Source organism: Panthera leo, chromosome D3, assembly GCF_018350215.1.
Source record: "Panthera leo isolate Ple1 chromosome D3, P.leo_Ple1_pat1.1, whole genome shotgun sequence".
Lineage (NCBI taxonomy): Eukaryota > Metazoa > Chordata > Mammalia > Carnivora > Felidae > Panthera > Panthera leo.
This window is the reverse complement of record NC_056690.1, coordinates 36207370-36230346: the sequence shown is the minus strand read 5'-3', so window position 1 is coordinate 36230346 and position 22977 is coordinate 36207370. Positions and strand designations below refer to the sequence as shown.

General features: G+C 42.7%; 1 protein-coding gene across 2 annotated transcripts in view; it reads left to right on the top strand.

The window, feature by feature from the left end:
• The window catches only part of PTPRM (protein tyrosine phosphatase receptor type M), a 789396-nt gene that overhangs the window by 684412 nt on the left and 82007 nt on the right, over positions 1-22977 (top strand). For both annotated transcript variants that reach the window (XM_042910577.1, XM_042910576.1), the window contains 2 exons: positions 4072-4159; positions 20925-21001. In XM_042910577.1, the coding sequence (XP_042766511.1) occupies positions 4072-4159; positions 20925-21001 (165 nt within the window). The remainder of the gene's footprint in view (positions 1-4071; positions 4160-20924; positions 21002-22977) is intronic.

Here is a 22977-nt window from a genome sequence, read left to right as displayed (position 1 = left end):
TTGATAGAATGATTGCATCGGAAAATTACTTCATTTTCCTCAGGTGTATTTCACTGGTAGGTTTATTGGGGACTATTGGTCCATCTCACGGTCTGAAAAAAAAAGGGTGCGTCTCAGTGGTCTGTCTAAAAGGCTTGGGCTCTTGGGAGAATGAGAAGTCTGTGTCAGGCCTCGCTATGGACCAGATGAGATGCAATATTCTAGAGCCTTGATGAACTGCATTCCTGCTTTGATTATGATTCTTGCTTAGAATTCCCAAACCAGGAAAGCAGGGGCTCACAGTGTGGAAGACCTATATATCATGTCACAGTTTCTTGGAACGCCCAATGGCTCTAGAGCTATAGATAAAGTTTTATTTTCTAACTAGAAATTGAAACAGGTGATGTATACTAACAAAAAGCCATAGCATTTAAAACTGGGTCCATCTTAGGAAATAAAAAATCATCATCACCATTGACAAAAGGAAACAGAAGCCAAGTTAGTCAATCCAGAAAGCCCTTTTTTCCTCTCTCTGTACTCCCCATAGGTATATTTCTTACTTTCTAAGCCAAAGACAAGGACCTGTGGTTCTAATAATTGCGGATGTATTCATGGGGAGATTGGCTACATAAATGGAATCAGAACTCTTCCAGAAAACACAAGACTGGTCACAATGTCCATAAGGAGTCAGGACACAATGGATAACACTAGTCACCTCATCTTTTTCAGGGAGCAGCACTTTTTGTTGTGTTTTGTTTCACCTTCAAGAAAATAATACACTTGTCTGCTTAAAAGTAATTCACATAATTCCTGGATAGGAAGGTGAAGAGGCTTATTGCAAGAATGCCCTCCCATTTCTGCTCGCCTGCTGCTGCTTCCGTGCCATGATCACATTATCCTACAAGATCAGAAAATTTCCGTTTTTGTAAGAGTGAATGAAGTTTACTTGACATCTCTTATATCCTCTTGTTGTAAACCTTCATTTAGAGACAAGGAGATGTGATCAAGATGTAGAAAGCAATCATTGGCCACATATATTGAAAGAGGGTTTCAACTCCTTGTCAGGGGAGGTGTGGAACAGAAAAATCCGTGGATTAAGAGTCAAAAAACCATTGAGGACTGACCCAGGCCTGTGTGTTATGAGCTGGTTGTGTTCTTTCTACATCTCATGTCCCTCAATTTGAGAGCAGGGAAGCATCCCTCCGTGCCTGACCGCTCTCCTGAGCTTTAGTGGAGAGTGGGCTCGTTCATTCTGCAAGCACTTAATAAGTACACAATAGTAAGTGCTTGGAAGTGGGCCCCAAGTGGGCTTGGACTTGGGCCCCACCTTAGGAAAACATGCCGTGAGCTACATGTCATGGTCAAATGTAAGGGGATCGGTTATCGTTTCATTGTTTGTTTCTGTCTGCTTCCTGGCCACCAGTTACCTGAAAACATGAGGTTAAAATAACTGTTTTTAAAAGCAAGGGCTATCGGAAGGCCTGTGATTGTCACAAATGCTAAAGAAATAGCTGTGATGTGCCCGCCTTCCCCACAGGAGAACATCTTCTTGTTAGAAAGGGAAGGGATTCATGTGGCTTTGCCTCAGGTGACCTAGGAGCATTATTTTTACTAGTTGTACAAGTACCTGTCCCCCTCGTACACTGCTGATACTCCTCTCTCTCTCTCTCTCTCTCTCTTTCTGCCTCTCTCTCTCTCTTTCTCTGTGTGTGTGTGTGTGTGTGTGTGTGTGTGTGTGTGCAGGCGGGTGTGCCCAACACACACACGCACACACACACGCACGCACACACACACATACATGCACACATGCCCTAGGATAGTGTTCACCAGAGGCCATGGACTCTCCTGGAAGACTTTTCCCTTCTTCATCTTCCTACAAAAAAACAAAACCTGAAAACTTTTAGATGGGCGGAAAAGGCAAAGGGGATTGAAATTGGCAATTACATCATGACAAACTCAAAGTAGAATTAAACTGTTATGAGGGCAGTCAGATAATAGTTATTACTCAACTGTAAAATAATTGTCATTCATAGGGTAACAAAGACACTATTCAGAAACAGAGTCTGACTCTAAAAGCCCTGAAGCTATTTTTAAATGTGTATTTCATAGCAGAATAGAAGTTACATGTCTGAATAAATCCTTTATCATATGATAGCCTTGTTCCTGCTGGAATTAACTAGTGATTTTCATTGCTAGTATTTCTATTGACTTAATTTATTAATAACCTGAAAATGTTTTTCCTTGTAATTTGTCCTACATCATGTGGTATTCACCCTTCAATTAACAATGTATGCTGTGACTCTGTTAATAGAACTATAGGTAATAGTACGTCTGATCCTCGTCTGCCGCCATGTTGTTTCCAAATGATAAATAGAATGTAAGAACTATTATGGTAATAAGGTGTCAAGGATGATCGTGACTAAGGTACCTTAAATTAAGACAGGCAATTTAAAACTGTAATGCTTATGTTCGCAGTGTTATTTTTTCACTGTTGCGTGTTACAAAATGGAGTGTCCCTGCTTCTTTGTTGTATGGAGGGACTAATACCAGTGGTTCAGTGCTGGGATAGGGCTCTTTTCCAGCCAGTCTCCGGTGGCCAATGAGCTATTTGGTTAACAGCAGGATCAATACACATCAAGAAAAGGCGTGGACTTCACACACGGTACATAGGCAGGTTTCCCAGGTATTTGAGCCCCTCGCACACTGAAGCTACACAAGTAAAGCTTCATCCATCACCAAACACTGTGATCGCTCATTCACTTAATAGCCAATTATTGGATTCCTGCCATGAGGCAGAGGTTGTGCACAGACAGCAATGAAACCACGCAGTCCCTGCCCTCAGGGAGTTTATAGTCTGGCGGCAGATACAGTAGGATGAGCTGCACACCATCCACTTCGTGGTCAGGTCTGTGCAACACGCCAGGAGGTGAGGCTCCCTCATGGGGCCTCTGAGTAGGTGGGTCTTACCCCCTGCAGCAATACTAATGCAGTTTTACTAATGAGCCAGAACTGGACCCATAGAAAGTGATACTAAGTAGGTCCCATTGAACCACAGACTGATCACTAAATATTGGTAATGGTCGGAAATGGACAAGATGGCCAAACACTGTAAGGAGGACAGATGAGGAGTTTCAGTTCTAAAGAGAGAACTTGAAAAGCCACCCTGGGCATGTTTGAGGGTGTGAGTTCCTGAAACCACATCCTCTGGCCCTGAAGCATCTCGGAATGGTGCTCTCATCCATCGGCTCTACCTTTCTATCTTCTCCCTCCTCCTCTCCTCTTCTTTCCCAGTCGGTACCAAGAAGGAAGTGGAAGAGTAGCGGTGGCAAAGGGAAGAAATCAGTTTGACTAACCGCTTCTTACTTCTGTCCTTCTTCCCCTTCCCTCTCTATACACTTGGCTACACAAGGATAAAAGGGAAGGTGAACTGAAGTGGAAATACAAGTCTCGGACTTTTTTTCACTTTGTCAACTGATACCAAAGGATATATTCATTATCATTTGAACAGGAAAATATATATATCTGACTAATAACATGAAGATTAAAGACCCTGGGCATAATAATGCCAAATCCTTAAATAAATGGACATCTAAGGTCCATTAAAAAGGAAGAGAAAACTCTGGCAGGATTTATAACAGGATTTTAGCCTTGAAGGCATGAAGTCATAGCTTACGTACCTTTACAGTTTTAACCAAAAATCACCTTCTTTCAGTTAGCGATTGGGAAGAAAAACGACATCTTTGCATCTCTGAAGAGAATAATGAGAAATGGTAATATAATTAAGACATTGAGGGACATGTTCATTCTTTTTCTGTATTAAATTGATTAAAGTCGGATAGGGTGAACTCGACCATTTTAATGGCTTGTGCGATAAACTGTGAATTCACACTTCAGCCCCCATCCATGTATGTAATGTAGCAAGTAAAGGAAAACAAAAAGTTAACGTATTTAATCCATTCTCTCTTTCCTGTGAACATCCTTGTCCCTTCTTGACGCTTGCTGTACATTTTTTAAGAACATCCTCCATCATTAAGATCCTGTGTTTGCTGCACCAAATTGTAATTCTCCGTGTCACTTTTCTCTTTCTTCCAGAGCTTCTTTGAAGGGCAGTCTGCACCATGGGACTCCGCTAAGAAAGATGAGAACAGAATGAAGAACAGATATGGGAATATCATTGCATGTAAGTGCTGGCAGCGTGATTGTGCTGTGGTATAACTTTCTTTTCGCATCTGCTAAGATTGACCACCAGCCTCACGCAGTGAGAATTTACAGTGCAATTACCGCCTTCATCCTTCTGGAAAAGCCGGTGTAATGCTTGTATTCAAGAAAGGGAAAACTACCTAAATACCCCCACTCCGTCAATGTGTCTTGCTGTGGGGCTGGTTTTACTTTCAGATTTAAGGTTTGGGTGATGTAGGTAATGTGAAAATGCTGAGGAAGAAAATGCATTTTTGGAGTAAGCATAATAGTCTAATGTTTCCCAGCTGCTACATGAGGATGAATGGAAATAACGATGTGCAACAAGCCTTAATGCACGGGGCTCAGAGTTCTCAGCAAGCATTAACTCATTAATCCTCTAGACACTCGGGTTAGGCAGGTCAGTAATAGCCCCGTTTTAAGGACAGGAAACCGAAACTCACGAGTTAAATGATAGTCCCCATATCGCAACACTCATTAGCAAAAGAGTGAGGATTCTATCTCAGAAATTCCCAGTTCCTGTGAAGCTGAATGTTGCCAATCCATAATGCCTCGGACGGTGTTTAAATGGAGCCCAGCCTCATTAATGTGCCGTAACGATGCTGAGACGCGTGGTGGGTTGATGAGTCTCCTTCTCCCAGGGCTGGAGCCATCCATCCCCCGCATTAAACTGCTTCAGGTCACACAGGACCGCCTCAACGTACTGACAAGTACTAACAGAATTAACGCTATTTCTGAAGATAACGTAAATTCAAACAAACAAACGCTGTGAAAATAGAACTGGAGAGCGTGTAGCACGTGCCTTGCTGCTACCGAAGAACCAACTGGAAACGTTTGCACAGTCCAGGGAACAATGCATTAGCTTTATTGATTGAAAGTACAGCGACATTGTATGCGTCTAAGTTAACGTTTCTTGGAAGGACAGGAGAGACCGCCCAGTAGAAGTTTCTGTGACTGTAGAAGTCTTCTGTGTCTACGCTCTATGAACCAGTAGCCACACGCCACATGAGCACTTGAAATGTGGCGGGGGCCACTGAGGAACTGAGATTTAAGTTGTATTTAACTTTAATCATCTTGAATTTAAATGGTACACGAGACTGGCGGCCCCCATATCGGACAGTGCAGAGCAACGGTGTGTGTGTTTTATTGTGAAAAAGGAGGGGGTGGGGTTTACACATAATAGGAACGAAGCATCCTGACTGCGCGTGAGCTGGCTCTGTTCTCCCTCTGGCCACTCATAAGTCGCAACCACCGGTTTTGCGGGTGACACGTGCTAGCTTTGAGCGTTCTGTCTGTTTATTTACTCCGTGCTTCCAGTGGTCCTGTCAGAGTCCTTTTTAGGGAGAAGATGTTTCCGATAGACCCAAGGCTTCATTGCCCTTCAGGGGATTCAGTCAACACTTAGGGAGCACCAGACACCGGACCCACGGTGAGGATTCCCAGGTGACAGGGATGATGTCCCCGCCTGCAGGACAGGGTAGACCAGGAAGATAACAAGAGCCCTGTGACACCAGTACCCTGCAGTGACACGGCAATGTGCCAGAGCCGTGGGTGTGGTGATGTCAAGGCTCAGGGAAGAAAAACATTATTTCTTGCCATGGAAAGAATCGCTTGACCAATATAGATCCTTCCAAGTTCCTTCATATTCTCGGGGAGCCGCTAAAGCTTTGTACTGTTCAAAGAATGCAGATTTCTCATAATGGCTCTCGGGGTTCTCTCCAGGAATTCCTTCAGCTCTACAACAAGCTCCAAGGAGGAGTCACAAGATCAAATAGGGAGTTCATAGCATGCTCTGGGCCTCCCTCCATGCCAGGTGGAAGGGGGTGTCAGTGAGCCTATGTCCTGCCGTCCCCACAATATCCCAGATGTGGGCCTCCTGCTGTGCATCCAGAAGGCTGTGTCAGTGAGTGTGAGTATAGGGGTGCTCAGCTGGCCGCTGTCCGGTATAACTTTGAACCTGCTCCTTCCTGAGGCAGAGCTTAATACCTGCACTTGGTGGGCATTCGAGGAAGAGTTTTGAATGATCAATGAAAAAAAGAATAAACGCGAACACTTGTTGAGCACTTCCTACACGCTCGACACGGCTCTAAGCACTTCCCACGTGTTAACTCATGTGAACTCACTTCCTGTGACGATACCATGAAACGGGTAATGTGACTGTATCCGTTTTACAGATGAGGCAGTTGAGTGAAAGGTTAGGTTAATAACGTGTGGAGGCAGGATTCCAATCCAGGAGCATCTCTTATAACCACTGTCAGGTGCATGGTTAGATGGTTGGTCCCCACTGGCTTCCTACCGTTTTGAAGTTTTCTCCATTAGCGTCATGGTCTGCAAGGGGCCAGTGTGGGTGACAAGAGGCAGCTTCAGGAGGCTTTAGCCCCTCTCCCCTGTCTCCCCAGGCCACCCCAAATAAATATACCAACTAAGTAAAAGCTGGGTACCTGCCGTCCAAAGGGAGTTTCAAGCTGTTCCTCCAGCCCCCAGGCTGACCCCTGCAGACCCTGTAGAGAAATTCCAGAACTGCCACTGTTGAGGGTCTTCTGAGAAGCTCTTTTTTGATGCTTTCATGTCTGTTGTCTAAGAAGGTTAGTGGGGACAGGGTCTAATGGATGTATCCATTGTCAGTCTATTATCGTTAGTTGTCACGTAGCTCTGAATGAGCTCTGAGGGGAACAGGATGTCAGAGGACATTTAATAACAGGCCAAGTGTGAGGAAGGCAGTAGCTGACATGGCTGTCCGCATCCTGCCTGGTCTAGGGGACCGCTCGCTGGAGGGCACTGGCCAGCACATTGGAATATGGGGTGGGAAGGGAAACAGAACAAAGGATAAGCATGGCCTAACCTGCCTCCCAACATTATTGAAATAAAAATTTATAGTCTCCTATAAAATAAGTACTTACCCAAATCCTGCTTACATAGGCACTCATATCAGTAGTTTCTTTATAGGCTTGGGGAAGAGTATTACCACCCACCCTGCACCCTAAGAAATGATACAATTGTTGAAAAGTTGGTTTTACGGATAAAGAAGTCTGCTTCCTAGCACCCAGGCCCTGGGAATGACCACTGACTATGATGAGGAACTGAGGGTTCCGTCAATGTATCTTAGAAATTCTCGTTAGTGCTTTTCAGAGAACATAAGAAGTGTTCTTAATGATCACATTCATTGTTTTGTAACATCGTTTGCATATAAAATGGTTTTAATGGTGCTTAAAAACTGTTGATTGGCTTTTGCTCTTAAGTTAAACTTTTTCCTTATTTACACTGTAAATTTGCTGGGCTAGTCCTTTTCAAATATAAACAAATACCCCTTTCACCATACCACAAAAACAGCCGTGGCAATTTTCTCCACGGTTCCTACTTATAATTAACTCTGAGCTTAAGATACACACCAAATCTCCAGGCTAAGGGGGCCCCTTGGAGCCTGGGGTCCTCTTTTCTGGGGACTGGCAGTTGAAGATAAGGAGCCAGAATCTGCAGGCCCTTCCGAGGCTCCCTCCTCCCTTTCTGTGGTCCTTTCAACAAAGACATATTGGTCTGCCATGGGCCAGGCTCTGTGCCAAGCTAAAGGAACTCTTTCAACAGATATTATTGAGTGCTTATTACATGCCAGGCACTATCCTAGTTGTCAGAGACAGAGCAGGGAACAGAACAAAATTCCTTGCTTGTACAGCACCTGACATTCTTATGGGGGCAACAGAAAAAGTCACTAAGTAAACTGTATAATATGAATAATAGAAAGCGACGTGTGTAACAGAGGAAGTAGAGCAGGGGAAGGAGACGCGTTAGGGCAGAGGTTGTAGTTTTTACCTTGTGGTCAAGAAAGACCTCTCTGAGAGGATAAGATGGAAGCCAGGGCCTGAGACAGGTAAGGAGGGGAGCCAGGTGCAGGCAGAGGCCCTGAAGGGGCAGGCCTGCCTCAGTGTGGTGCGGTGCGGTGCTGGGAATGGCAAGGAGGCCAGTGTCACTGGAGCAGGGGGAGGGGGAGCCAGGGGAAAGGTAGAAATGTGAAGAACTGGCATTTTCCAGGGAAGGCAGGGGAGGAGAGACTTCAGTGATTATACAAAGGAATTAAACGATTATACAAATTACCGAAATAAAGTTAAGGGCCACGAAGGAGAGGGACAAGGTACCATGAGACTCTGTCGTGTGAGGATTGACTTGTTGAGGCAGTGGGGAAGTGCTTCCCGGAGGATGTGAAATGGAAAACCACTGAATGAAGGGTTAGAGCAAGGGGATGTTGCAGACAGGGGGTGCATCACATGAACAGATCCTCCACACGAGGGGACCCCTTGAGTCTGAGGCCCTGAAGGTGGCCGGCAGGAGGCCCGGCAGGTGGCCGGAGGTGGGCAGGATGAGAGTGGGGGGCAGACCGGTGAGGGGTAGAGGGAGATGGAAGCCAGACCTGCAGGGCCTTCTAGGGAAGATTCAGGATTTTAGTGTTTGTTATAAAAGCAAAGGGAAACCTCATCAAAGGGTGTTTTGAGGAGAGGGGTGAGGATTGTTCATCAAATTTGCATTTGAGAAATTTAATCTGACTGCAAAGTAAAAAATGAATTTGAAGGGGACCCTAGTTAAGAGATTTTCTCAGTAGCCCAAGTGAGAAGCAATGATAATGTGGACTAGAAAGAAGAGAAATCGAGGGACTCCAGAGAAGTAATTGATCAAATGGAATGGACAGGATGTGGGGTGAGGGAGACAGAGGAGTCAGAGATGTTTCTGTTTCTGACTCACAGGAGGATGGATGGATGGTTGGATGGACAGATGGATGGATGGATGGACAGACAGACAGATGGACAAGTGGAAAGATGGGCCATTTACTCCAGTGGGTTATACTGAAAGGGAAGCACATTTGGCAGGGAGCTCAGGGATAGGCATGATGTTGCCAGTAGCAAGGAAAGTGTATGAATTGAATCTGGGGATCTGGGGATACACTGAGATGCCTGCAAAGCATTCAAATGAGATGTCCAGTAGCCAGTTGTATGGAGTGCTCTGGAACCCAAAGGAGACGGGTCTGGGCCCAAATATAAACTAGTGAATCTTGGAGCATAGAATGGTGGCTGAAACCACTGGCATGATAAGATTATCTGTGGAACAAGCAGGGAGGACATGGAGAGCCTAGGACCCAGCCTGGAGGAGCTTCAATAATGGGAAATAGTGAGGCTGAGGCAAGGCTGCCTAACGTGTCGAAAGGAGCATTGTCTCGTAGAGAAGAGAGGGTATCAGGAGCGTCCTGTTGAAGACTCCAGTGCAGTGAAGACTGATGTAGCAACATGAGAATTACTCATGAAATTAGCAAACGGCGCTTTGAATGGAGTGGGCAGGGGGTGAGGAGGCAATGAGTTGAGGACATGACAGGAGGGGCAACAACTCCATGAAGGGGGTCCCTTCTGAGCTTTGGTTCTCATCCTCACTGTGTTCCCCGTGCCCTCTTGCCCCATTTTCCCGGCTCATAGTGGGGTATCTGAGAGAAGAGTGAAACGTGTGACCCCATCTATTCCACCCAATTCTTTCAACAAGTAACCCAATCTTGATGCTCATGCTGAAGACCACTCTTCCGGGGTTTCGTTCCACAGTAATGTGCTTCTTTCTGCCAGATGAGCCTCTCCCACAGTTGCTTCTGATGAATCCACTCCTGTCATGATCCAGTTTAGGAATAAAGGCAGGTGAAGGGAGGATGGTGGGAACAAGGGGTTAGTTGGATAAGATGGGCCGGCATGGAGAGCCTTTGACATTAACATTTAGATGGATGAGAATCAGGGTGAAACAAATTGACACCCCATGTTTAGGAAAGCAGAGAGAAAAATCTAGAAGAATTGGGCAAAAGAAGAGTCAGGGGGGGTTCTACCAGGATGCTGAAGATTAAAGACTGAGCGTGTCTGATAGAGGGTCTAGGTGAAAACAGGACATGGGCAAGACTAAGTAACACATAAAACCAACAGCAGGAGCAAAGATGCACATTGAGTCACCTACCACTAAACTCGAAGGTTCCTTATTTGTTTGGTGCTCAGAGCTGGCGTGGCCTGAGCGTCCAGGTGGTGGGCACAAGTAGGGACACCAGACTGGCGTATAGGTCACGCAGGGGTAGGGCGCTGAGCCCTTCCCATCCGTCACTGGTCCCTCCTGCATCTTGCACCTTGAAACCAATGCAGCAGCGGTCCTTGGCAAGAATGTCACCACAGGAGGAGCAAAGCCATTATTTGCAGCCATCAGTTGTAATTAAAATTAATTTTGAGTCTCCTCTCAGAGGGCAAATGTTACTTAAATCATTGTGATTCTGATTTACCTTAAATATGTCATCAAGATTTAGCAGAAAGAGAGAAGTGGTTGGAGGTGAAATATTATCAATGACACACTCCACTTCCGCTGCTATAGTGATATCTCATTACATACGAGTTACAACTGCAAGGCTATTACCCATATCCATTGTGTTTAAAATGAAAATGTTAAAATATTTGAAGCTACTTAGAAGTGTTTTAAATATAATGCGATGTGACAAAAGGGCATAATTAACCGCTTTTAGGGGCTTAGAATAAAGCATGGAGACCTGCTTTAAATGTCAATTACCCCACCTCTAATGTATGAATGCACACATACATAAATGCATGCGTACACACATCCGTAAACACACACATGTATACATAAGCATATGTACATGGGGAAAAGCACCAGCACATTATAATTTTTCAGTAATGAGCAGTGGTTTGTTATGCTTTATACCAGGTCTTTATGTGCCTATTTCTTACCCCAAAAAATTATTTTTGCCCTATTTCTTACGGTAAAGGCTTTTTTGAAAGGAATGAGAGGAATTAACAAGGCCTTTATGCAGACTTTCTCAGAATGTCAGTTTGTTCCCTTTTGTGATGGGCTAACATTGAGTTCTGATTATAATATAAACATTAGTTGGGTTTTGATCATATTACAGTCATCCATGGCTAAATAGGTACTTTTTCCCCCCAATTAGAAAGGCAATTCATACACATTCAAGAAAAATTACACAGTAACAAAAAGTTGGGAAAATTGCTCAGAACCTCATCCCCTAAGTTCAAACCCTACTAACATTTTTTTTTTGTTTCCTTCATCTCTTTCTATTCTCTGCCTTGAATTTGTTGGCTTTATTTTTTAAATAAAAATAAGTTTATTATTTCATTGCTGATTATAAAGACCGTATAGGGGCGTCTGGGTGGCTCAGTCAGTTAAGCGTCCAACTTCTGCTCAGGTCATCATCCCACCCTTGTGGGTTCGACCCCACGTCAGTCTCTGTGCTGACAGCTCAGAATCTGGAGCCTGCTTCATATTCTGTGTCTCCCTCTCTCTCTGATCCTCCCCTGGTCACACACGCTCTCTCTCTCTCTCTGTCTCTCTCAAAAATAAATAAACATAAAAAAATTAATAAAAAGACAGTATAAACTGTGTACACAAAGGGTACACAAAACCATCAAGATGAAAATAAATATCACTCCAAATTTTCCCACCCTGCAGAAATCCCACCCACCCTTCACTTATCCCACCAAGCGTTTCTGCACACATATGCAATTATTTCATATAAACAGACTCTTATAAGACACGTTGCTTTGTAACCCACTCTACTTCACTCTGCAGTCTGTCAGAGATCTTTCCAGGTAAGGAAATTAAAGCTATAGTAATACTTTTTAATGATTGTATGACATTCCATTATTTTAGAAGACTGTTGCTTCACAACCCTTTGGGAGCTTCCTGGGTTAATCTGAAACCACTCCCATACACAGAGGGCAGGGAGTGACCACAGAAGAGGAAGGACACTCTAGTATGGTAGCTGGGAGTTTTAACAAGTAAAAGGAACTTACCTCCAAGGCTCGTCTTGGATGGCAGCAAGGCAAGTGGATCCTTGCATCCCTCTGCCAAATCTGAAAGGTTTATGAAGAGGCCTTACTAGTCGCATATACTGAGCAAATGTTCTCAGCACCATATCACTGTCTCAAAGCTATGTCCTTGGAGTAGCCTCTGGGAGCAGGAAAGACAAGCAGAACCCACATTCCGAGGGGGAGATGGGTGAGGAACTTCAAGTGCCCAGGTCCAACTCACGGGTCATCCACGGATCACATCTTTTCAGTGATCTTTCCCAACAGAGACCACTGTTGATCAGTGCCCTGTTGATATCCTTGAATGGTTTCAACTAGGTGAGGACAGAATGAATTGTGTTTTAGAAAAGCAGCTCACAGCATGAATTCACTAGAGAAGGAAAGTCTGGAGGCAAAAGTGAAATATTGCAGGTAAAATATTATCAAGTCTTGAATTAAATTATCGGCAATAATGATACAAGTGACAGCTCACTTTTACTTAGTTCTTACTATGTGCCAAACACTTATCAATGCATTACTAATATTAACTCAGTTCTCACAAAAACTCTACATGGTAGGCACTATTTTTATTTCCATTTTACAATTAAAGGAACTATGACACAGAGAGGTTAAATAACTTGTCCGAAGTCACACAACTAGAAAGTGCCAGAATTGGGATTCAAACCTAGGGATTCTTACTCCAAAGCCTGTGATCCTAACCCCCATGCTACACTGCGCAGAAACAAGGATGGAAAAGAAAAGTTACTATCCCTGATGGACTTAGATGCAAAAATCCTCAAAAAATATTAACAAATCAAAGTCAGCAATATAGTAGAAGGATAAATACATCATACTCAAGTGAGATTTATTCCAAGGATGCAAAGATAGCTCTGTATCTACAAATCAATCAGTGTGGCACCCCCCCCCCATTAACAAAATGAAGGATAAAAATCATGTAAGCATCTCAAAACATACAGAAAAAGCATTTGACAATATTCAGTGTCCTTTTATGATAAAAACTCTCAACAAAGTGGGTATAGAGGGAACATACCACAACATAATAAAGTCCGGATATGACAAGCCCACAGCTAACATAATGGTGAAAAGCCCACTCCATGGTGAAAAACTGAAAAATTTTCTTCTAAGATCAGGAACAAGACAAAGATGCCCACCCACTCTTGCCACGTTTATTCAACAAAATATTAACAGTTTAAGCCACAGCAGTTAACAAGACAAAGAAATAAAAATAAAAGGCATCCGAATTGGAAAGGAAAGAGTAAAATTCTCACTGTTTGTGGATAACATGATTTCATGTATAGAAAACCCTAAAGATTCCACCAAAAAACACATTAGAATAAATGAATACAATTTTCAGGGTACAAAATCAAAATACAAAAATCTTTAGCACTTCTTTTTTTTAAATGCTTATTTATTTTGAGAGAGAAAATGAACAAGTGAGGGGGGTTGCAAAGACAGAGGGAGACACAGAATCTGAAACAGACTCCAGGCTCTGAGCTGTCAGCACAGAGCTGAACCTAGAGCTCAAACCCATAAGCTGTGAGATCGTGACCTGAGCCAAAGTCGGATGCCTAACCAATTGAGCCACCCACCTGCCCCTTGCATTTCTATACACTAACAACAAACTCTCAGAAAGAGAAATTAAGAGAACAATCACATTTATAATTACATTAAAAAGATGAAAATATCTAGGAATAAATGTAACCAAGGAGGGAAAAGACCTATACTCTAAGACATTGATGAAAGAAATTGAAGACACAAATAAATGGAAAGATAGTCCATGCTCATGGATTAGAAGAATTATTATTGTTAAAATGTCCATACTACCCAAAGCAACCTATAGATTCAGTGCAATTCCTATCAAAATTCCAATGGCATTTCTTTACAAAAATAGAACAAATAATTCTAAAATTTGTATGAGACTACAAAAGACCTTGAATAGCCAAAGCAGTCTTGAGAAAGAAAAAGCTAGAGGCATCACACTCTGTGATTTCAAACTACATTACAAAGTGATAGTAATCAAAACAGTATGGTATTGGCATAAAAACAGACATACAGATCAATGAAACAGAATAGGGATCCCAGAAATAAGCCCACATGTATATGGTCAATTAATTTACAACAAAAGAGGCAAGAATATACAATGGGAAAAGAAGAGTCTCTTCAATAAATGGTGTTTATATTTATTAACTCGGCAACCACATGCCAAAGAATGAAAGTAGGCTACTATGTTACACAAGATACAAAAGTTAACTCAAAATGAACTGAAGACCTGAATGTAATACCTGAAACCATTAAACTCCTAGAAGAAAACGTAGGTGCTAAGCTCCTTGACATTGGTCTTGGTGATGATTTTTTTGGATCTGACTCTAAAAGCCAAGCCAACAAAAGCATAAAAGTAAGCAAATGGGACTATCAGAATAAAAATCTTCTGCACGGCAAAGGAAACCATCAACAAAATGAAAAGGCAGCCTATTGGATGAGAGAAACTATGAGCAAATCATATATCGGATAAGGGGTTAATATCCAAAACATACAAATAACTCACATAGCCCAACAGCAAATAAAACAATCCAATTTAAAAATGGGCAGCAGATGTGAATAAATATTTCTTCTAAAGAAGACATACAGATGGCCAGCAAGCACATGAAAAATGTTCAACATCACTAGTCATCAGAGAAATGCAAATCAAAACCACAATAAGATACCACCCCACACCTGTGAGAATGGCTGTTATCAAAAAGACAGGAAATAGCAAGTGTTGGCAAGCTATGAGAAAGGGGGCCCCTTGTGTCCTGTTGGTAGGAATGTAAGTTGATGCAGCCACTATGGAAACATTATGGAGCCTGCCTCCTTGAGAAAGTAAAAGTAGAACTACCATATGATCTAGCAATCCCATTACTGGATATTTATATAAATAAATAAATAAATAAATAAATAAATAAATAAATAAATAATATTTATATAAATAAATAAATAAATAAATAAATAAAACACTAGGGGCACCTGGGTGGCTCAGTCGGTTAAGTGTACAACTTTGGCTCAGGTCATGATCTCAGTCCATGAGTTCGAGCCCCGCATCGGGCTCTGTGCTGACAGCTCTCTCTCTGCCCCTCCCCTGCTCACGCTCTGTCTCTCTCTGTCTCTCAATAATAAATAAACATTACAAAAAAATTAGGGGTGCCTGGGTGGCTCAGTCAGTTAAGCATCTGACTTCTGCTCAAGTCATGATCTCACAGTTCATGGGTTCGAGCCCCGCATTGGGCTCTGTGCTGACAGCTCAGAGCCTGGAGCCTGCTTCGGATTCTGTGTCTCCCTCTCTCTGCCCCTCCCCTGCTCATGCTCTTTATCTCTCTCTCTCAAAAATAAATAAACATTAAAAAAAAAAAAGAAAACAAAAATGCTAATTTGAAGACATATGCCCTCCTATGTCCTTGCAGCATTATTTACAATGGCTAAGATATGAAAACAACCTAAGTGTCCATTGTGGATGAATAGATAATGATGATGTGAGGTAGATTAGATAGAGGATAGATAGATAATGGAATACTATTCAGCCATAAAAAAGAATGAAATCTTGCCATTTGTGACAACATGGGTGGAATTAAAGGATATTATTCCAAGTGAAATAAGTTATACAGAGAAAGACAGATGATGATTTCACTTATATCTGGAATCTAAAAAACAACCAAACAAAGCAAAAATTGACCCATACAGAGAACAAACTCTGAATCACCAGAGGGGAGGAGGTGGGGGGGAAAGACAAAATAGGTGAAGGAGATTAATAAGGCATATAGTCTTCAAGTTATAAAATAAATTAAGACTTGGGAGTAAAAGTTACAGCCTAAGGACTATAAGCAGTAATATTATGATGAGAGATGATAGCTCGAGTTACTATGGTGAGAATGTTGTAATGTATATAAATATCGAATCACTATATTGTACACCTGAAACTAATACAATATCGGGGTTGCTAGAAGGAGGGGGGTTGGAGGTAGGTGAAATGGAGGAAGAAGGTCAAGTGATACAAACTTCCAACTATTAAGTAAGCAAGGCCTGGGGATGTAATAATGTTAAGCACAATGATTACAGCCAGCAATATTGTCGTATATACATGATAGTTGCCAAAAGAGTAAATCCTAAAGTCTTCATCACGATAAAAAAAAAATGTTTAACTTTGTATGGTGCCAGATGTTAACTAGACTTATTGTGGTAGTTGTCTTACAACATATACAAATATCAAATCATTCTGTTGTACACCTGAAACTAGTATAAGTCAATCATACCTTGATTTAGGAAAATATTTTTTAAATAAAAAGATAAGTTGCTGAATAGATGCCAGGGGACTAAGTTGTAGGAGCTGTTTAGGCATATCTGTCCTGTTTCCAAGCCTTTTTTCCTATTTCCTCTTTAAAACTAGTTCAAGCTCATCTTTCCCAAAGACTGGCTGCTTTCAGTGCGCAGTTTTCCCCTGCTCTGCTGGCCTCCAAACAAGCATCCTGGGCTCTTTGTGGTTCGAATTGCTAAGCAATAACGATGTCACTTTTATTCACATGAGAGGGATAATTCCTTTTTGATGGAAACTGTCCTATGGTCCATGCACTTGGACACGTACTTCTCACTTGGTCTTCCTAACAATCCTGTGAATGTAGCCCATCGTCAACCTCTTCTTACAGATGAAGCGCAGCGAGGTTCAGAATTTATCTAAGTTCATGCTTCAGGGGAGTAGTACATCCAGTATTCAAATCAAGGTCTCTGGGCCACCTAAGCTAAACACTACACAATGTCAACATGAAATGGCTTCGGAATAACCAAGGAAAAAACACCCATACCAGGAGAGAAACAAGGATGGTAATGTATAACTCTAAAGCTCAGGTCTTTTCTACCTTACTAGACTCTGTCTCCTGAAATACCAAGTCCTTATAGTCTTGACTCCTTGGCCTTCATGAATAGTTGACCTTTTGTCAGCCACAAATCCCATTGGATTTTTCGAACTTTTATACCCAAACAGGTGAATTCTCCAAACGTCTTCCTTTCAACCCAAATGGTAGTTTCTGGTACTGAGAAAGGCCCTCTCCCAGCTGGTCAGCCTCCAAAACAAAGTAGGGGTAGGGGCTCAACCAGTGGGCAGTGGTTATCTCTGTGGATCCCTTGTCTGAGAGCCTCCCATATTTGTCACATGCTGGAAATGTCCTATAGACATTTCCTCATTGTCATTTGATACTATTTCACCTCAGGAGTGCCCTAGGAGAAGGAATTGAGTTTTCCTAAAAGAATGTTTGCTATATGATAGCCTTCTTAATTGGCTTGTGATTTAAGGTGAATGAGATTTCAAGAAAAGATGGCAGTGAACCTCCATGTACTGACTTGTTTGCCCCTCAACAGTCTATATTTATTGTTTTCCTAGCCAACTGAGAGCTTGATCTAAAAGAGGATGCCTGAGAATCACCGTCTCTTTCACGGAGGCATTTTCAGATATCCAGCAGGAGTTTAGGGAAGGCTCTCCTGACTGGAGGGACGTATCAACTTTCTTCTTTTGCCTTCACTTTCACTGACTCAGTATGAGTGATAGTGAGACCTTTCTTCTCATTTTATTGCTGCTGTTGAGGGAAGGTGATTTTCTCATTGGCATGCCAGAAGGCAAAGGATTACTTTGATAAGGGCTGACCCAGTATAGCCAAGAGGGTAATCATGCCATGCCCAGCCTAATCTGGCTGGGCAGAATTCATGTTCTTTTGTTCTTCTCCACAGCCAACTCCTTCATCTGAGATATTAAGCCCATTCCCACTGCTAAAACATCTCTCTCCCTGCCTTAAGATACACTGACTTATCCATACTTGCACATTTTATCACTGAAAGAAAAAATACCGCCTAAACCTCATTTCAGTAATTCTTAAACCATCTCCTGAGTACACATTAATAATGTCTGACAGTTGTCCTCTAGCGGCAAGCTCTCGAGGCACGGCCACCACCGCCTTTATTTCATCAGGGAAAAGGAAGAAGCAGGGGAACTCCCAAGGGCTCAAGACTATAAGTCCCACCTTGGGAGGTGCTGTTTCTCAGGACATCCGGGCTTAGAGTGGAACTTGGAGACATATTCTACAAGGGAGGGGTGGAGAAAGTGGACTCCCCCTTTTTAAAAAAATATGGTAAAATAAACATGACGTGAAATTTACCATATTAACCATTTGTAAGTGTCCAGTTCAGTGGCATTTTCATTCACATTGTTATGCAACCATCACCACCCATTGCCAGAACTTTTTCATCTTCCCAAACTGCAAGTCTATACTAACTCCCTACTCCCCACCTCCCTGCACCCCCTGGAAATCACCATTATTTCTGTCTCTATGAATTTGACTATGTTAAATATCTAATATAAGTGGAATCATGTAGTATTTACCCTTTTGTGTTGGGCGTATTTCACATAGCATAATACCCTCAAGGTGGACTCTTTTATTTTATTTTATTTTATTTTATTTTATTTTATTTTTAATTTTTATTTATTTTTGAGAAAGAGAGAGACAGACAGAATGCAAGCAGGGGAGGGGCAGAGAGAGAGGGAGACACAGAATCCGAAGCAGGCTCCAGGCTCTGAGCTGTCAGCACAGAGCCCGATGCGGGGCTCGAACTCACAAATTGTGAGACCATGACCTGAGCCGAAGTCGGACACGTAACCGACTGAGCCACCCAGGTGCCCCTGGACTCTTTTAGTTTTAAATAGTGAAATATAGGTACAGAACAGGGCATACAGCATCCAAATACAGTTTAATAGGTGGTTGTAAAGCAAATATTCAGGACCATTCTAGTACTCCAGACAGCCCCAGTGAACCTCGCCTGACCACAACTTGCCCCTTCTTCCATGGAGACAGTGACTATCAAGACACGGTATTCATTAGTGAGGTGAAGAGTTCCATGCGTTATGCTCACCTGCTGTGTGTTAGGGCCACTGCATGTGGTTGTGCATTGCAGACAGTGCTGTGAAGAGAGGCCCTGGGGCTCGGCACTGTGGCCTCGGGGAAAGGTGCTCATCGGAATGAATACGATGAGGTCTCTGACCCCAAAAGGTCATAACCTAGTAGAATCAACTTTCGAATGAAGAAAGGATACTACCATGCACATAAAGAGAAATAAAAACAATCTCAGTCTGCCTAGGAAATACACTGTACATATGTCTTGTGGGTTTCCCCATCAGAAGGAGAGTAAAGTGATTAAATCTAGAGAAATAGCTGCCAAGTTAAAAATAAAATAAAATAAAAAAGAGTGAGGGAGGGAGGGAGGGAGGTAACCAACTGAACAGTAGGAGATGATGGGGCAACTCTTTATTTCAAAGGCTCTGTTTATGGGAGATGAGAGTACAGTCTTATCAGAGATTGAAGTCCCCATGTAGAACATTCCAGAACAATTTGAGAGGCCCAGGGGTGATAAATCACAGGGAATGGGCGGCATTCATCCTGAGATTCTAAGAGAAATAAAGTGTGAAAGAGGGGCGATTCTGACAAGGAAATACAATAGATCCTAAGACAGTGCTGCTTCTGAAGATTGGGAGGCTCTAATGTGATGCCTGCCTTTTAAAAAAAAACTGCCCAGGGAAAGTCAAACAGTACGGGGAGGCAGACCTAATCTCCCTTCAGAGGAGCTGACTTAAAGCCTGATGTGTGTAGAACAGCCATGATTCAGGTCTATTGGAGCATCTTTCATTCGGGAGGCTCAAATGGCTTTACTGCCTGAATTACTTACAGCCCTGCCGTAGCTGTGTGTGAGCACTGGCTCTCCTAATGCAAAAGCCGGGACAATCCACACGTACCCAGCACCCCAATGACTCGCCTCCCCCATGCCACCTGCAAAAATATGGATAGGGGACCTCTGGTTTAAGCAAAGTGTACTCTGAGAAATTGGATCCTAGAGCAGGTTACCATGAGGGAAACTTGGCCTGCATGTGGGTCCATTTCTGGGTTGTTACCACCTGTGTGGGCATCAGCGGTACAGATCGTGAGAATAGCCTGCATGTCTGTTCCACAGCACATGAAAAGGGCAACAACTGACATTTATCCATCACTTACTATATGCCAGGTGGTTTTCTAATCTTCTTTTCTATTTTGTTTTAATGGTCACAATGGTCCCGTGAGGCAGGCACTGTTAATCCCCATTCTACAGATGAGAAAACTAAACCACAGGGAGAGCTAGTAACTTGTCCCAAATCACAAGTGTGGAGATTCTGACCCACATGCCTGACTCTGGACCTCACACACATGGTGCAGAGAGCGGTGTAGGGAATTCAGGGACAACAACTGAGGGTAGGTCCATGTTCGCACCTCCAGAGAGCTGGGCCGTGGTTTATAGCCATCATTTGTCAAGGTGGGTGCCATAGGAAGCCTTCAAAATCTCAGGGTTAGTATGTGATTTAGTGAACTTGCTCTACGTTCAGTCCAAGAAATAATTCTGTTGTGATTCATAGGACTCCATGTAGAAGTTTCAAACCTCTACCCACGCAGCGCGTCTGTAAATGATCAAAGAATAACTTCACGATATTTGCTGCAAAATGCAAATAATTCTAAATCCTTCCCAGCTTCAAGAGCAAAATAGGAAGTGTAGTAGGTGTGTAGTGTTTAATTCTTTGTTTATCGGTAAAGCAGCATGGATGTGAATGATCTCTATGTAATGTGCTTGCATTCTGGGGCTCTAAGCAGCCCAACAGATTGCTTTTAATTCATTGTTTGCTTGGGGCACCCGGGTGGCTCAGTCGGTTAAGCATCCAACTTTGGCTCAGGTCATGATCTCACAATTCGTGCGTTCGAGCCTGCCGGCTAAGGATCCTGTGTCTCCCTCTCTGTCTGCCCCTCCCCTGCTCATGCAGGGAGGTTTTTTTTCATTAAAACATTTTTAAAAAATCATTGTTTTATTTTCCCTTTGCAGATGATCATTCGCGGGTGAGACTACAGACCATAGAAGGAGATACCAACTCCGACTACATCAATGGAAATTATATCGATGTACGTATTTTGAAACCGTCAGTAAACCCAACTGTTCTGCCACATTCCACATCGTGTGTCTGCTATGGTACTGGTGGGCGCTCACTGCTCCAAATCCAGAAGCAAACACATTAACGTTACTTCACAGCCTGCAGAACTTTACGGTGGAGACATGGCCACTCCTGTTCTCAAGTCGGCCTACTGGCTGCTGAACTCCTCTGTGACATTCCGTGTCTTCCGTGCTGCTGTGGACCAAGGATAGTGTTTCCATGTTTTTGTCAACAACTTAGATTATTTGACACTTTAAAAGAAATCTGTTTACATATTAATAAGATAAAACTCTCTTAATTCCTAATTCGATGATTTGCGATCTCTCGTCATTACTGCACTTTTAAGTTGCCTTCAAAGTAGTCTGCAGCTGTTTAACCAGGACATCGAATGCACACAAGACATGTCATTAAATATGTAGGCTGTTTAATTATTGAAGACTGCTTCTTTGTTCGTCCTGCATCATGTTAACTTAATGTCTTACATTAGAATAAATTCCTGAGGAGACAGCATGTTTTCAGTTGAAAGAATGAATGAACTCAAAAGTAGCCTGAAAATGAAGGGAAAGTCACTGTTACCTTCAAGGCTCAGGTTCACGTGAAACAGACCTTTGCTCCCTTACAGTTCCCAGGGCACGCTGTGCTTGCCTTGGCCATCATACTGCCTTCTAGTCCATTAGTACTTCCACGGACAGGCTTTACCCATACATGTGAGTTCTTTCGTCTTCTTACTTGAGTATAATTCAGATGCTACTAAAAATACTAGCATCACAATCTCTAAGAGTTATCTAAAAAATAAACATAAGGATGTTATTTATAGTACTGCTTGGAAAGGTTGTGACACTTTGGTTATGGATCTGAGGGTAGGGCCTACAGGAGGACTGTCTGAAGAGTAATTCGTATCCCATTCCTCGAATGAAGCCCCCTACGCTGCCACATTGGATGATGGTCCAGAACACACACGGCCCAAGTTAGATATCTTTTTCTGTTAAAGCCAAGTTCCTTCCTAAAATACTTTGCGCTTATTCCTTTATCCAGTAGATGTTTAGTGAGTCCCTTGTGGGAGAATTCAGAGGTGGCCAAGACCTGTTGCCTTCTCCCCAAGACTTCAGAGTTTAGAAGCTGAAGTAAGAAACGTCTTCTCTATAACTCTCCTTCCCTTGGGAGATTCCAAGGGAATCCTGTTCATGGTCCAGTCCCAGCTCCTAGAGCCCCTGGGGGCTCTTGAGCACACGGGCTGTATCCTATGCATCTTGTACCCCCTGCGCCTGGCACAGCCCTGAAACTCTGTAAGCACTTAATAAGTGTTTGATGAATCACTGCCTGAAGGAGTAAATGTAATCAGATTAGGTTTTGTGGCGGAAGTGATTTTAACTTAGCTTTAAAGAATGGGCAGGTAGAGCTACAGAGGAGGGAAGACATAAAAGTAATGAACATACCAGATTAATTAGTTTTAATTTTAACAGAGAAAAGAGTCAATATTCAGGGCCCTTTTATTCACTCAGTCAATGAGATTTTATTGAGCCACGTGTTGTATTATATGTCAGTTGCTGTTGTACGTATTAGAGTGTTCACTGTGTGTGGTTCAGACCACAAACAAAAACAATGGACTGAGAAATGACCACTGTGTTTAGCAACATAGGTCATTCGTGGACTGTATGGATTATTTCCGTTTCATAGATGAGCTCCTCCTATCTCCTAGCACCTTGCTAGAACTGACATACAGAGCCGCACATCAGACAGGGTCTTGCTTTGTGAAACTTATCAGCTGGCAAGACATGAGTGATTATCTTCATAATCCTATTTAATATCTGTCAAGAGTCTATACCCACAGCAGGTCAGTTGTATAAAAGAATGTGTTTGCTTTTGCTGTTCATTATCAATGACTTGTTTTAAAAGCAAAAAAAAAAAAAAAAAATCTACCAGATACACATTGAAATGGTCTGAGAA